Source organism: Salvelinus namaycush, chromosome 7 (genome assembly GCF_016432855.1).
Source record: "Salvelinus namaycush isolate Seneca chromosome 7, SaNama_1.0, whole genome shotgun sequence".
NCBI classification, from domain to species: Eukaryota; Metazoa; Chordata; class Actinopteri; order Salmoniformes; family Salmonidae; genus Salvelinus; species Salvelinus namaycush.
In genome coordinates, this window is record NC_052313.1 from 14,716,354 (window position 1) to 14,731,434 (window position 15,081).

Consider the following 15,081-nt stretch of genomic DNA (forward strand, 5'->3'; position numbering starts at 1 on the left):
GGAGATGCACTGCAATACTTAATGCAGCTGGTTGCCACACCAGATACTGACTGTTACTTTTGATTTTGAACCCCCCTTTGTTCAGGGACACATTATTCCATTGCTGTTAGTCACATGTCTGTAGAACTTGTTCGGTTTATGTCTCAGTTGTTGAATCTTATGTTCATACATATATTTACACATGTTAAGTTTACAGAAAATAAACGCAGTTGACAGTGAGAGGACGTTTCCTTTTTTGCTGAGATGATATACACACACATATACACATCTATCTATATATATATATATATATATATATATTCACATATATCTATAAATACACGTGTGTATATATATATGTGTGTGTGTGTATATATGTGTGTCTATATATATACACGTATACACACATAGATAGATTTATGTGTGCATGTATATATATTGTTTATTTCCCTCATCAATTTGCACACTAATGTCAAAGGAAAAACAGATTTTTAGAAATGTTTGCTAATTTTGTATTCAGACACTTTACTCAGTACTTTGTTGAAGCACCTTTGGCAGTGATTACAGCATCGAGTCTTCTTGGGTATGATGCTACAAGCTTGGCACACCTGTATTTGTGGAGTTTCTCCCATTCTTCTCTGCAGATCCTCTCAACTCTGTCAGGTTGCTGCGCAGCTATTTTCAGGTCTCCAGAGATGTTCAAGTCCAGGCTCTGGCTTGGGCCACTGAAGCCCATTCAGAGCCTTGTGCCGAAGCCACTGCTGCGTTGTCTTGGCTGTTTGCTTAGGGTCGTTGTCCTGTTGGAACGTGAACCTTTGCCGCAGTCTAAGGTCCTGCGCGTTCTGGAGCAGGTTTTCATCAAGTATCTCTCGTGCTTTGCTCTGTTCATCTTTCCCTCGATCCTGATTAGTCTCCCAGTCCCTGCCGCTGAAAAACACCCCCACAGCATGATGCTGCCACCACCATGCTTCCCCGTCGGAATGGTGCCAGGTTTCCTCCAGACGTGACGCTTGGCATTCAGGCCGAAGAGTTCAATCTTGGTTTCATCAGGTCTGAGACTCTTTAGGTGCCTTTTGGAAAACTCCAAGCGGACTGTCGTGAGCCTTTTACTGAGGAGTGGCTTCTGTCTTGCCGCTACCATGAAAGGCCTGATTGGTGGAGTGCTGTAGAGATGGTTGTCCTTCTGGAAGGTTCTCCCATCTCCACAGAGGAACTCTGGAGCTCTGTCAGAGTGACCATCGGGTTCTTGGTCACCTCCCTAACCAAGGCCCTTCTCCCCTGATTGCTCAGTTTGGCCAGGCGGCCAGCTTTAGGAAGAGTCTAGGTGGTTCCAAACTTCTTCCATTTAAGAATGATGGAGGCCACTGTGTTCTTGGGGACCTTCAATGCTGCAGAAATGTTTTGGTACCCTTCCCCAGATCCGTGTCTCGACACAACCCTGTCTCTGAGCTCTACGGACAATTCCTTTGACCTCATGGCTTGGTTTTTGCTCTGACTTGCACTGTCAACTGTGGGACCTTATATAGACAGGTGTGTGCCTTTCCAAAACATGTCCAGTCAATTGAATTTACCACAGGTGGACTCCAATCAAGTTGTAGAAACATCAAGGATGATCAATGGAAACAGGATGCACCAGAGCTCAATTTTGATTCTCATAGCAAAGTGTCTGAATACTTATGTAAATAAGGTATTTCGTTTTTTATTTACAAAAATAACCTGTTTTCGCTTTGTCATTATGAGGTATTGTGTGTAGATTGCTTTTTTTCATTAATTGTAGAATAAGGTAACATAACAAAATGTGGAAAGTCGAGGGGTCTTAATACTTTCCGAAGGCACTGTATATACAGTGCCAGTCAAATATTTGGACACGCCTACTCATTCAATGGTTTTTCTTTATTTTTACTATTTTCAACATTGTAGAAAATAATGAAGACATCAAAACTATAAAATAACACATATGGAATCATGTAGTTACCAAAAAAGTGTTAAACAAATCAAAATATACTTTATATTTTAGATTCTTCAAAGTTGCCACCCTTTGCCTTCATGACAGCTTTGCCTACTCTTGGCATTCTCTCAACCAGCTTCACCTGGAATGCTTTTCCAACCGTCGTGAAGGAGTTCCCACATATGCTGATTACTTGTTGACTGCTTTTCCACTCTGCGGTCCAACTCATCCCAAACCATCTCAATTGGGTTGAGGTTGGGTGATTGTGGAGGCCAGGTCATCTGATGCAGCACTCCATCACTCTCCTTCTTGGTCAAATAGCCCTTACATAGCCTGGAGGTGTGTTGAGTTGTCCTGTTAAAAAACAAATGATAGTCCCACTGTCCGCAAAACAGATGGGATGGCATATCGCTGAAGAATGCTGTGATAGCCATGCTGGTTAAGTGTGCCTTGAATTTTTTGGACTCATCTGATCAAAGGACAGATTTCCACCAGTCTAATGTCCATTGCTTGTGTTTCTTGGCCTAAGCAAGTCTCTTTTTCTTATTGGTGTCCTTTAGTAGTGGTTTCTTTGCAGCAATTTGACCATGAAGGCCTGATTCACACAGTCTCCTCTGAACAGTTGATGTTGAGATATGTCTGTTACTTGAACTCTATGAAGCATTTATTTGGGCTGCAATTTCTGAGGCTGGTAACGCTAATGAACTTATTCTCTGCAGCAGAGTTAACTCTGGGTCTTCCTTTCCTGTGGCGGTCCTCATGAGAGCCAGTTTCATCATAGCGCTTGATGGTTTTTGCGACTGCACTTGAAAAAACTTTCAAAGTTCTTGAAATGTTCTGCATTGACTGTCATTTCTCTTTGCCTATTGTAGCTGTTCTTGCCATAGTATGGACTTGGTCTTTTACCAAATAGGGCTATCTTCTGTATTCCACCCCTACCATGTCACAACCCAACTGATTGGCTCAAAAACATTAAGGAGGAAAGAAATTGCACAAATTCACTTAAGAAGGGACACCTGTTAATTTAAATTAATTCCAGGTGACTACCTCATGAAGCTCGTTGAGAGAATGCCAAGAGTGTGCAAAGCTGTCAAGGCAAAGGGTGGCTACTTTAAAAAATATGTTTGGATTTGTTTAATACTTTTTTGGTTACTACATCATTCAATATGTGTTATTTCCTAGTATTGATGTCTTCACTATTATTCTACAATGTAGAAAATAGTGAAAAATAAACAAAACCCATTGAATGCATAGGTGTCCAAACTTTTGACTGGTACTGTGTCTATATATATATCTATATATCATTGCAGTAATGTAATAAGCATTTCTTTATCTTTTTCAGGTGCAATTCTCAGTAAACTCTACAAAATCCCAGGTTTGTGGTTTTGATATTAATCTTTTCAGGCCCATTAAGGCCCAACCTAGATTGTTCTTCTGAGAGTTGTTCATTCAGTTGTATGTCAGAGATGATCAAAAACGATTTGAATGACAGTTATTGATGGTGGTTTAAAGTACGTGCGCAGCATCGCAGTGCTTGAGGCTTCACTACAGACCAGAGTTCGATTCCGGGCTGTGTCGCAGCCGGCCACAACCGGGAGACACATGAGGCGGTGCACAATTGGCCCAGCGTCGTCCCAGTTAGGGTAGGGTTTGGCTGGCAGAGATGTCCTTGTCCCATCGCGCTCTAGCGACTCCTGTGGCGGGCCGGGCGCATGTGCGCTGACACGGTTGCCAGTTGTACGGTGTTTCCTCTGACACATTGGTGAGGCTGGCTTTCGGATAAAGCGAGCAGTGTGTCAAGAAGCAGTGTGGCTTGGCAGGGTCGTGTTTCGGAGGACTCATGGCTCTCGACCTTCGCCTCTCCCGTGTCCGTACAGGAGTTGCAGCGATGGCACAAGACTAACTACCAATTGGATACCACGAAATTGGGGAGAAAGAGTTGTTTTTTTAATAAAATACGCGCATCAACGTCATTTATTTCATTGACTAAAGAGCTGGAGGGGAAGGATGTTGAGGACCTCTTCACAGCGGTCCTTAGTCCCAGCACCAGCCAGCCTCCACAGCTGTCTCACCCTGGGGCCAATGGACCTGGAGCCATGGCCCTTCCAAACCCAGGTACCACCACCACCCCAAGCCTCTTGGAGAATTGTATTTGGTCACATTTTTATATAATCTACTATTGACTGTAAAATGAATGTATAACCATGGGCATTTATTGATCATTGAGGAGCGCATTGATTTTATATGCATGTCATGTTCACATAATCAACAGGACATGTGGATGTACACGTGAGTATACCAAACATTAGGAACACCTTAACTTCTCTAGGGTACGTGAGACGGTAGCATCCCACCTCTTCAACAGCCAGTGAAACTGCAGGGCACCAAATTCAAATACAGAAATACTCATTATAAAAATTCAGAAAACAAAACATATTTTACATAGGTTTAAAGATTAACTTCTTGTGAATCCAACCACGGTGTCAGATTTAGAAAAATGCTTTACGGCGAAAGCATACCTTACGATTATTTGAGAACATAGCCCAGCAGACAAATCATTACAAACAGTAACCAGCCAAGTAGAAGAGTTACACAAGTCAGAAATAGAGATAAAATTAATCCCTTACCTTTGATGATCTTCATATGGTTGCACTCAGCAGACATTCATTTACTCAATAAATGTTCCTTTTGTTCGATAAAGTCTCTTTATATCCAAAAACCTCCGTTTTGTTTGCGCGTTTTCTTCAGTAATCCACAGGCTCAAACGCAGTCAAAACAGGCAGACAAAAAATCAAATTGTATCCGTAAAGTTCATAGAAACATGTCAAACGATGTTTATATTCAATCCTCAGGTTGTTTTTAGCCTAAATAATCTATAATATTTCAACCGGACAATAACGTCATCAATATAAAAAGGTAAACAAGAATGGTACTCTCTCGGTCGCGCGCATGAAAAAGCTCTGTGACACTTTAGGGTCCACTCATTCCGACTGCTCTTACTTCCTCATTTTTCGGGAATACAAGCCTGAAACAATTTATAAAGACTGTTGACATCTAGTGGAAGGCATAGGAACTGCAATTTGAGTCCTAAGTCAATGGATACTGTAATGGCATTGAATAGAAAACTACAACAACAAAAAAAATACTTCCTGAATGGATTTTTCTCAGGTTTTCGCCTGCCAAATCAGTTCTGTTATACTCACAGACACTATTTTAACAGTTTTGAAAACTTTAGAGTGTTTTCTATCCAAATCTACCAGTTATATGCATATAATATCTTCTGGGCCCGAGTAGCAGGCAGTTTAATTTGGGCATGTTTTTCATCCAAAATTCCGAATGCTGCCCCCTACCCTAGAGAAGTTAATATTGAGTTGCACCACCCCACCCATTTGGCCCTCAGAACAGCCTCAATTTGTTAGGGCATGGACTCTACAAGGTGTCAAAAGTGTTCCACAGGGATGCTGACCCATTTTGAATCCAATGCTTCCCACAGTTGTCAAGTTGGCTGGATGTCCTTTGGGTGGTGGACCGTTCTTGATACACACAGGAAACTGTTGAGTGTTCAAAGGCACTTAAATGTTTTGTCTTGCCCATTTCACCCTCTGAATGGCACACATGCAAAATCCATGTCTCAATTGTTTCAAGGCTTAAAAATCTTTCTTTAACCTGTCTCCACCTCTTAATCTACACTGACTGAAGTGGATTTAACAAGTGACATCAATAAGAGATCATAGCTGTCAGTCTGTCTTGGAAAGATTAGGTGTTCTTGATGTTTTGTGTAATCAATGTATGTATGGAACTACTTATCTGACATTCTCTATGCTCTCTGTTGCAGGCGACGGTGGGATGTTCCCCCAGATGCCAATGATAAACGGCATGATGGGGCCCAACCCCCATTTTCCTCCAACTCCCATGATGCTCGGCGGCACAGGCCCATGTGGCCCCGGCAACTTCTCGCCCATCCACAGAATACCTTTCCAAGAGAATATGAGGTAAGAGCTGGCATAGCAGGAAGCTGTTGTACCCCTCCGGCGTATTACTAGAGCATTGCTTTCACCTTTTAAAGACAACTGCTGGAAGGCAATCAATTGGATGCTGTTTTATTTTTTTACTTAACATAGTCAAGAAGACTCAATAGGTTTCTTCCATTGTTTGGACTTCATTGTAGTTCGCTTTAAACAATTTTTTCCCTCTGAGGTCTGCTCACTTGTTAGCGTTAATATCTCCATCAATGAATAGGTTGTATTTTATATACTGAAGCCCAAACTACATTTGCCTCAAGGTGATCCACATTGTAAGTGACATAGAAAGTGCAAATATAATAATAATGTGTCTCTAGAATGCACTTCAAGCCAATCAGAAACGAGTATCCAACAATGCAATGGTATAAGTCAATATAATGTGTAACCAGAGAGCTCCTTCCAGGGACAAGAAGTTTAGCCAGATGGGGGGTGACGTAGTGGTTCCATGGAGCGCGCCCGTCCCCGGCCCCCTTCCGGAGGGAGAGACAGACACCATGTCCAACGTGCAGAGGAGCACGCTCAAGTGGGAGAAGGAGGAGACTCTGGGCGAGATGGCCACAGTGGCCCCAGTCCTTTACACCAACGTCAACTTCCCCAACCTCCTAGGGGAGTTCCCAGGTTGGTACAGAATGTTTGGTTCTCTAAAATTCTTGTGTGAATTATCGAAATGTTATTTTTTATTATTAAAAATAATGAGCTCGGAAGTTGTTACACCCATTTAAAAGATTGTATGGATATTGTGAAAAGGAGACTAGAAAAGGTACTCTACTTGGCCATATTGCATGTGTGTCCTAGCGCTGTATGTTTTAGCTCATCTTTTTTCTATCTCAGACTGGGCTATGAGAGTGAAACAAATCGCAAAATTATGGAGGAAAGCCAGTTCCCAGGACAGGGCCCCATATGTGGTAAGTTTGTTTACATCCATGCTGGACTATGATTCAATGCACTTATTATAATCAGCATTTGGTTTTCCTGATTGCTGAAGAGAAGTTTATATAAACCTCTAGACAAAATCCATACATTGAAGTAGTATTGAAGAAATAATGGCAAATCTTTTCCAAAACTCTCAAAACTTCCAACGAAAAACAGCCGTAGTACCAATCAAAAATTAATTATTTCTACTTCACCAGAGCAACTTAGTTAATGACTTACTCCACAAACCTGATTTGAGATTTTGATTGAATGGGGCCCTATGTTTATTGGATTGATGAATGAGCAGCCAATCACTGACGAAATGTTTAAGAGGCCATTAGGGAGAAGGACGTAATTTGTTTGTATTGTTCTGTTCATCTGTTTTCTGATGGCATTATAAACCTAAGGGCTCTCTCACTCTCTCTCTGTCCCTTCTCTTATCTTTGTTCTGTTTAAATGTTGTGCTTAGTAAGTTTTCCAGCTTTACAGATAGTTATTTGAGGGTTTTTCAGGACTGTTAGATTTTCTCCATGATTACATTCAACGATGCTCTGCATGTCAATTTCTTTGTTGTTGATGAGATTGGGTAATTGTTGATGGTTTCTTTATCTTATGTTTTCCCCAAGACATTCAGATTTTTTTATATACACTACTGTTCAAAAGTTTGGGGTCACTTAGAAATGTTCTTGTTTTTGAAAGAAAAGCAAAAAAAATTGTCCATTAAAATAACATCAAATGATCAGAAATACAGTGTAGACATTGTTCATGTTGTAAATTACATTTGTAGCTGGAAATGGCTGATTTTTAATGGAATATCTACATAGGTGTACAGAGGCCCATTATCAGCAAAAATCACTCCTGTGTTCCAATGGCACGTTGTGTTAGCTAATCCAGGTTTATCATTTTAAAAGGCTAATTGATCATTAGAAAACCCTTTTGCAATTATGTTAACACAGCTGAAAACTGTTGTACTGATTAAAGAAGCAATAAAATTGGCCTTCTTTAGACTAGTTGAGTATCTGGAGCATCAGCATTTGTGGGTTCGATTACAGGCTCAAAATGGCCAAAAACAAAGCACTTTCTTCTGAAACTCGTCAATCTATTCTTGTTCTGAGAAATGAAGGCTATTACATGCGAGAAATTGCCAAGAAACTGAAGATCTCGTACAACGCTGTGTACTACTCCCTTCACAGAACAGCGCAAACTGGCTCTAACCAGAATAGAAAGAGGAGTGGGAGGCCCCGGTGCACAACTGAGCAAGAGGACAAATACATTAGAGTGTCTAGTTTGAGAAACAGATGCCTCACAAGTCCTACCTAGAAGGCCAGCATCCCGGAGTCGCCTCTTTACTGTTGACGTTGAGACTGGTGTTTTGCGTGTACTATTTAATGAAACTGCCAGTCTCAACGTCAACAGTAAAGAGGCGACTCCGGGATGCTGGCCTTTTAGAGAGAATGCCAAGAGTGTGCAAAGCTGTCATCAAGGCAAAAGGTGGCTACTTTGAAGAATCTCAAATGTAAAATATATTTCGAATTGTTTAACACTTTTTTGGTTACTATATTATTCCATGTTTTATTTAATAGTTTTGATGTCTTCACTATTATTCTACAATGTAGAAAATAGTAAAAAATAAAGAGAACTCCTTGAATGAGTAGGTGTCCATACTTTGACTGGTACTGTATGTGTAACCATCTGTAATAATTAGCTTTATCATTGTTCAATGGGTCAAGTGATTGACCACTCGGAAGAATTACAAAATTGACCCTTTCTTCCAGCAAAAGGCACGCGATAACCGGGCAGCGCTGCGCATTAACAAAGTTCAGATGTCCAACGATACGCTGAAGAGACACGAGAATCCTCACCAGCAGCTGTTGACTGACCCCTTTGACCCCAATAGTGTCCCCATGGACGCTGAGCTGCTCTTCAAAGATACTCTCAAGCCCAAGGAGTCTGAGCACGAGCAGGAGTGGAAGTTCAGACAGGTAAGAGTACCTTTAGGGTTAAAGTTTGCTGGAAATGGGGGGGGGGGGGGGTGTATGAAGCATGGGTGCACTGTAAAGCAGGGTTTCTCAACCACTTTTCTAGGAGTTGTTGTGGATTTGTTTTGCCTTAATTTCTTTTATATAAATGTTTTTTTGTTTAAATTGAGTGAGGGTAGGAAATTGGATGCAAGATTGTGGGGAAATTGCATGCATGCCTTTTTAGAAAATTAGGAAGTTATTTGTTTCATGGCAGCAAAATGGTATAAGTGGAGTTTTATTCCTGCCTGTTGAGAAACCCTGGTGTAAGAGAGCAGTGTGCGTTTCTTTATGTACATGTATTTTATGACACCATAATACACCACCATAACAATCAAAGTACCGCATGTCAGGGGAATTGTGAGTAGAAGCAAGGTGGTGAGATTGAACATAACATAACTTGGGGGGGCATGAAACCTAATTTTTTATATTTAACTTTATATATGTGCATGGTTGAGTGAGTCATTTTTAAACAATACATTTGGCGTTCTCATACAGTCTACTAATTCTTAATTTGCATTGAAAAGGGAGAGTTAAATCAGATGTGGGGACCGCTTAAGACGCAGCAGGAAAAGGTCCAAAAAAGCAAAGCCATAAAATCAACAAATAAAGACGTCCTTTTTGGACATTCCAACCAGGCAACTATAGCTGCAGGAGGTGGAAAAATGTCTCTGGTAAGATTCCCAAGGCAAGGCACTGTTCTGGTTTTCGTCTGCCGAGAACCAATAAAGCAAAATTTACGAGGTGTAAGAAAAGCAAAATGTAAAGTGGAGTTGTAGGGAGAAAAGCTTGGTTAACTGGTAAAATCTGTCCTTCGCCCTGAAAACACAGTAACAGCCTCCAGAAGCTTTTTTTCATGACCATATTACATACACCCTCACATTGTTCCCTCTTGCATGGCTTAACACACGCTAGACCCACTCATATTGAAAAAGTATTAACTTTGTTGTGAGTGAGGGAAAGAGAGCATTCTTAGCACCATGTCATCATAAAATTTCAAATTCAACACTTTCAAAAAGGCTTCATTCACTGAAGTGCCTCCCCTCCCCTGCTTTTCTTGTTTCCATGGCAGCAAATGAGACAAAAGAGCAAGCAGCAGGCGAAGATCGAAGCTACTCAAAAGCTGGAGCAGGTTAAAAATGAGCAGCAACAACTCCAGCAACAACAGCTGTTTAGCAGTCAGTCATGTGGAGATACAACACCTAATAGTGGGAACCAGAGCCCCATGACACCTCAGCCCAGCAATGGTGGAAAGTCTGGAAACTCATCCCCTCTGCAGCCAATAGTGTCTAAGGATGGCTTCGCTAGACCCCAACTCCCAGTCACGCCCACCTCCGGATCACAGGATGACGTGTTCCTCAGACCACAGCTCCTACCTCCGTCGTCGAGGACACCCACCCAGGAGACCTCGTACCCGCAGCAGGGACCATCCTCCGAGCTCCAGTCATCACAGATGTTCTCCCCGAGTTCCTCCTCAGGCTCCCGGCCATCCTCACCTTGGGACCCCTACGCCAAAATTGTGGGCACCCCGAGACCGCCCCCTGGGGATGGCAGATCCACCACGCCCCAGCAGAACTCTCTGTCAGAGATGCAGGAAAGGGGAGGGAGGCATTCCCCGGCACACGAGTCCTTTGGCTCGCCCACGTCTGGTAATGCTGACCCTTATGCTAAGATGCCAGATACCCCCCGGCCACCTGACCCGTTTGTTAAACCCATGGGACCCGCCAGGGTGAGCCCTTCAGGACTCGTTGAGCAGCAGCAAAAGCAGCAGGTCAGGCACATGATGAGCCCTCCCTCTGGAGGAGAGGCTTTTGCCAGGATAGGGGGCCACCGAGCTGAGGTCTACCAGCGCATGTCTCACAACCGCATGATCCTCTCGGACCCCTACTCCAGGCCCTTGCTCACTCCCATCCCCGGCAGCAACGAGTCGGGCTCTGTGCCGGTGTTCAAAGCCCCCATGCCTCCCCAGCAAGAGCCCTACGGTGGCCCTATGCCTGGGGGACTTAGACGAGGGCCATCTAATGACTTTCCCCAAGGATCACAGGCCGACCCCTATGCCCAGCAGCCCCTCACCATCCGTCCGCCCATGGGGGAAGGGTTCCCCAACGAGCCCAGAATGATGCGCCAACCCCAGGAGGGCCATTTCTCTCAACCCATGCCAATGATGAGACACCCTCACAGAAACTCATACGCCCAAGCACCATCCACCCCGAGACCAGATTATTCTCAGCAGATGCCTGACCCTTACGCCCAACCGCCAGGCACCCCCAGACCTCACTCTGATGGCCATGCCCAACCTCCCGGCACCCCAAGGCCACACTCAGATCCTTCATACCTGCAGACGCCACCTAGCCTTCATCTAGACCAGTTTCCCCAGCAGCACCCAGCCAATCGCAGACAGTCTCCATCTCACTCCATTGATCCTTATACCTCCATGCCAGGTACCCCCAGACCAGCCCCAGGGGATAGATTCCCCAAATCCCCTGCTAGTCAAAGGAACATGGACCCCTATGCCCAACAACCCGGTACCCATCGGCCTTCCAATGCCATTCTATACGCACAGCCCCCTGGAACCCCAAGACCACTCCTCACCGACCCTTATGCCCAAGCTGCTTCAGGGATGCCCCGGCCAGGAGCTGGTCCTGACGCCTTCAATCGACTAGGCTCCAGACCGATACCCATGTCCCAACTTCCAGCTGACCCCTTCTCCCACCAGTCTCCAGGCAGGATGCAGGACACATTTGCCCATCCAAGTGCCCCAGGCCCTCAGATATCTAAGCACCCGGAAATGTCGGACGAAAGTTTCTCTCTGCCGCAGTCGAATCATCACGGTGGCCAAACGCCGATTCACGACCCCTTTGAACAGGGTCCAATGACACCTTGTGCTCAAGCTTCAGAAAGGCCAGCCCATGATATCCCCCAGTTGAGCAGCAACACTGTTGCTGCTCAGAACAGCATGCAGCCACACCTGGGAGACACTGAGGAGAAGCTCAGACAGGTATTTGCATTTAGTAGAGATGCAATCACACTGTCACATGGATAACACTTGAATTGTCATAAAGCCTTCTTCTGTTTGCACAGTTATTAGCAGGTGATTAGTCATTCCCAAGCCAATATGACAGTGCACGTCAGTGCAACATGAAATAATTGTTGCTTCTCTCTAATTAATTAAGAGCTGCATGATGCAGGATTTATTTGTTACTTGCTAATGTGTACCTTGCTCCCCACCCCACCCCCCCCGGGCAGCGCCAGAGACTGCGCCAGCTAATCCTGAGGCAGCAGCAACAGAAGACGGCCATCCGACAAGAGAAGGGACTACTACAGGAAGCTGGTGGAGCTACTGGTGTGGTGACACCCCGTCACTGGTCACAAGAAGATCCCACCCCGCAGAGCCACATGTTTGGCAGACCACCACCCCCTTACCCAGGACCCATGAGGGGCGGCCCCCAAGTTCCCGGGGGTCAAAGGTTCCCTGGTACCTTCCTAGGGGACCAGCGAGGACCCTTCCCCAACGAGGGCCAGTTTGCCATACCCCACTTCCCCAGGGACATGGGCAACATGGGCAGGCCCCAAGGAATGAGGTTAGTCAAGATTGACAGCATAGGTATACATAAACTCTTGCCCTTGACACTTCTTTTTTTTTATGGACAAGGCCTTTACCACATTTAAATGCAGCTGTATATTTTCATAATGCAACACATTTGTGGTGGATGAGGTCAGTTTCCCCCTACTATGTAAAGCGCTTTGAGTACCTCAGTTGGTAGGAAGACGCTCTATATATCCAATCAAATCCAATCCATTATAATTGTCTTAAAGATTGTGTTGCTCCTTTTTAAATTATTCAATTAATGAAATTATGTTAAACATGCATTGTGGAAAGAAGTGGAATTTTTGAAGTGCTACTCACTGTGTAATCTTCCTTATTTGTGTGTAGGGAGCAATCAGCAATCTGTGACATTGTGTTCTGCCTTGTTCATGGATTAGCATTTGACAGTGTGTTTTTCATCTTTTCTTCTCTCAGGTTTGGATTTCCCTCCGGCCAGGAGCAACATTTCCTCAGGCCCCCTCAGCAGATGCCCGGCGGGCCCATGGTCGATAACATTCCTCCACAGATGAGAAGGTCCCTCTCGGTGGACTTTTCCAGGGGGGGCAACCCCCTGATGGGACTCCCCCAGGACTTCCCTCCACAGGGCCTTACCGTCCAGCAGCACAATATCATGGGTCAGCCGTTCATCGAGCTCCGCCACAGGGCCCCTGAGAACAGGATGAAGATCCCCTTTGGTCATGGACCCCCCGACGTCATGGACCCCTCCAACCAAACCCAGAGACCACCCCAGTGCTTCATGGGAGGCCAGGAGATTGGCTTCGCCAGGAACCAGGGACCCAGAATGATGGCTCCCATGATGGGCAGACCTTCCCAGGGATCGGTTGGCCAAATGCAGATGTTGGCAAGTATGGAGAACCTGCACCAGCAGCAGACTGAAGTGCGGGTGACCACTGAACAACAACATCCTCCACTGAATAGGTCCCTCAGCCACCCTGTCACTAGTGAGTCACTCAATGCAGAGCCATCTGGTATGCTCTTGCCTGGGTCTAGCACCGGTCAAACGGAGGAGACTCAAATACCCAGTGGAGACGGAATCGACGAAAACCTGGACACTGACGACTCTGCAGTGAAGGACCTCGAAGACGTGGAGGTCAAAGACCTGGTCGACCTGAACCTGAACCTCGACCCAGATGATGGCAAAGACCTGGACCTGGGACCCAATGACCTGCACCTCGACGACTTCCTCATGTCTGGGAAGTTTGACCTCATCGCCTACACGGATCCTGAGCTCAACCTGGACGACAAGAAAGACATGTTCAGTGAAGATCTCGACCTGGGTGACCCCATGGAGGAACACCAACAGGGAGAGACCTCGGACCTCCAGAAAGCCCTGTCGGAGAAGAGGAACGCCAGCGGAGACTGCGCAGCCACCTCGTCCCAGTCCGTAGGGAAATCCGTGCACGGCCAAATCAGACGGGAGGCCAACAAATCGAAAGAGACCTTGGACATAGTCAAAATAGAGGAAACAATCAAAACGGAGGTCAAAGATGGACACATGCAAAACCAGGACCAGCCACTCTGCAGTGGCCGGATGAATGACAACAGAACCATGACTAACCAAGAGGGTGCAGGGCTGTATGAGCAGCCTGGACAGACTGTCTCGGCTCCGGTCCTCTCCAACCTTCTGGTCAAAGAGAAACTGGAAAACACTGGGTTAGGCCCAACCGGCTCTCCTCATCAAAGGAACATAGCTGCCCAGCCGAACCAGGCCACTGGGCTACACCCAAACACAGGCATGCAACATACCCAAGACAACAACAGGCTCAATCCCAGCGTGGCTATGGGACATCGGGTGAACCCTGCGTTGGTTCAGAGCAGGCTTTCAATGGGAAACCCAAACCACATCCTAGGGGGGAACCACAGCTTCGGGGCCTCAGCAAACCAGCAGATGGAGCTAAACCTAGCCATGGTGGGAGCCAGTCAGCAGCCCACTGCCCATGGCCTGAACCCCCAGGGCCAGCAAGGCTCATCGCTGGGGCAGGCCGGCCCACAAAACAGGCCTCTGCTGCTGGACGAGCAGCCCCTCCTACTGCAGGACCTGCTGGACCAGGAGAGGCAAGAGCAGCAGCAGCAGAGGCAGATGCAGGCCATGATCCGACAGCGCTCCAGCGACTCCTTCTTCCCCAACATAGGTAAGGACAATGAGCTTCAGATAGACATGCGACTGCTGTTTTGGTGATCCGTTTAATTAAGCCACACACATTACCCCTCTACATGTAGTTATTTCCAGAGTGTAGTCAGAACAGTCCTCTGGGGGTTTTGCAGTCATTTTGCATAATCATCCTTTTTGGTAGATATGTGGAATATGAAGCCATTTTCGTTTGAGACAAATGCTTTTTTTATATTTTGAAGCAAAAAAAAGAACGTTCCCCACATGTAATTTGAGGAACAGAATGTTGGACATAATTTTTCTTGACTAAGAGACACTTTTGGGAGTCTTACTTCACCAGCGTTCCATCCATAATTTAGATGTGGCACTCGTGACGGGTGGATTCTTTTAAAATGGCTTAGAAAGAGGTCAAACCTTAAAGGAGAAGTTATTTTTTACAACCAAATCTCTATTTCTGATGTAAATGGCATGTTATAGAAGTCTCC

General features: G+C 45.3%; 1 protein-coding gene across 1 annotated transcript in view; it reads left to right on the forward strand.

Moving 5' to 3' along the window:
• LOC120050620 (histone-lysine N-methyltransferase 2C-like) overlaps window positions 1-15,081 on the forward strand; it is a 96,944-nt gene that overhangs the window by 54,850 nt on the left and 27,013 nt on the right. The window contains exons 15-21 of the mRNA XM_038997209.1: window positions 5,763-5,919; window positions 6,353-6,567; window positions 6,781-6,854; window positions 8,637-8,843; window positions 9,952-11,877; window positions 12,126-12,460; window positions 12,901-14,618. Coding sequence (XP_038853137.1) covers window positions 5,763-5,919; window positions 6,353-6,567; window positions 6,781-6,854; window positions 8,637-8,843; window positions 9,952-11,877; window positions 12,126-12,460; window positions 12,901-14,618 — 4,632 coding nt within the window. The remainder of the gene's footprint in view (window positions 1-5,762; window positions 5,920-6,352; window positions 6,568-6,780; window positions 6,855-8,636; window positions 8,844-9,951; window positions 11,878-12,125; window positions 12,461-12,900; window positions 14,619-15,081) is intronic.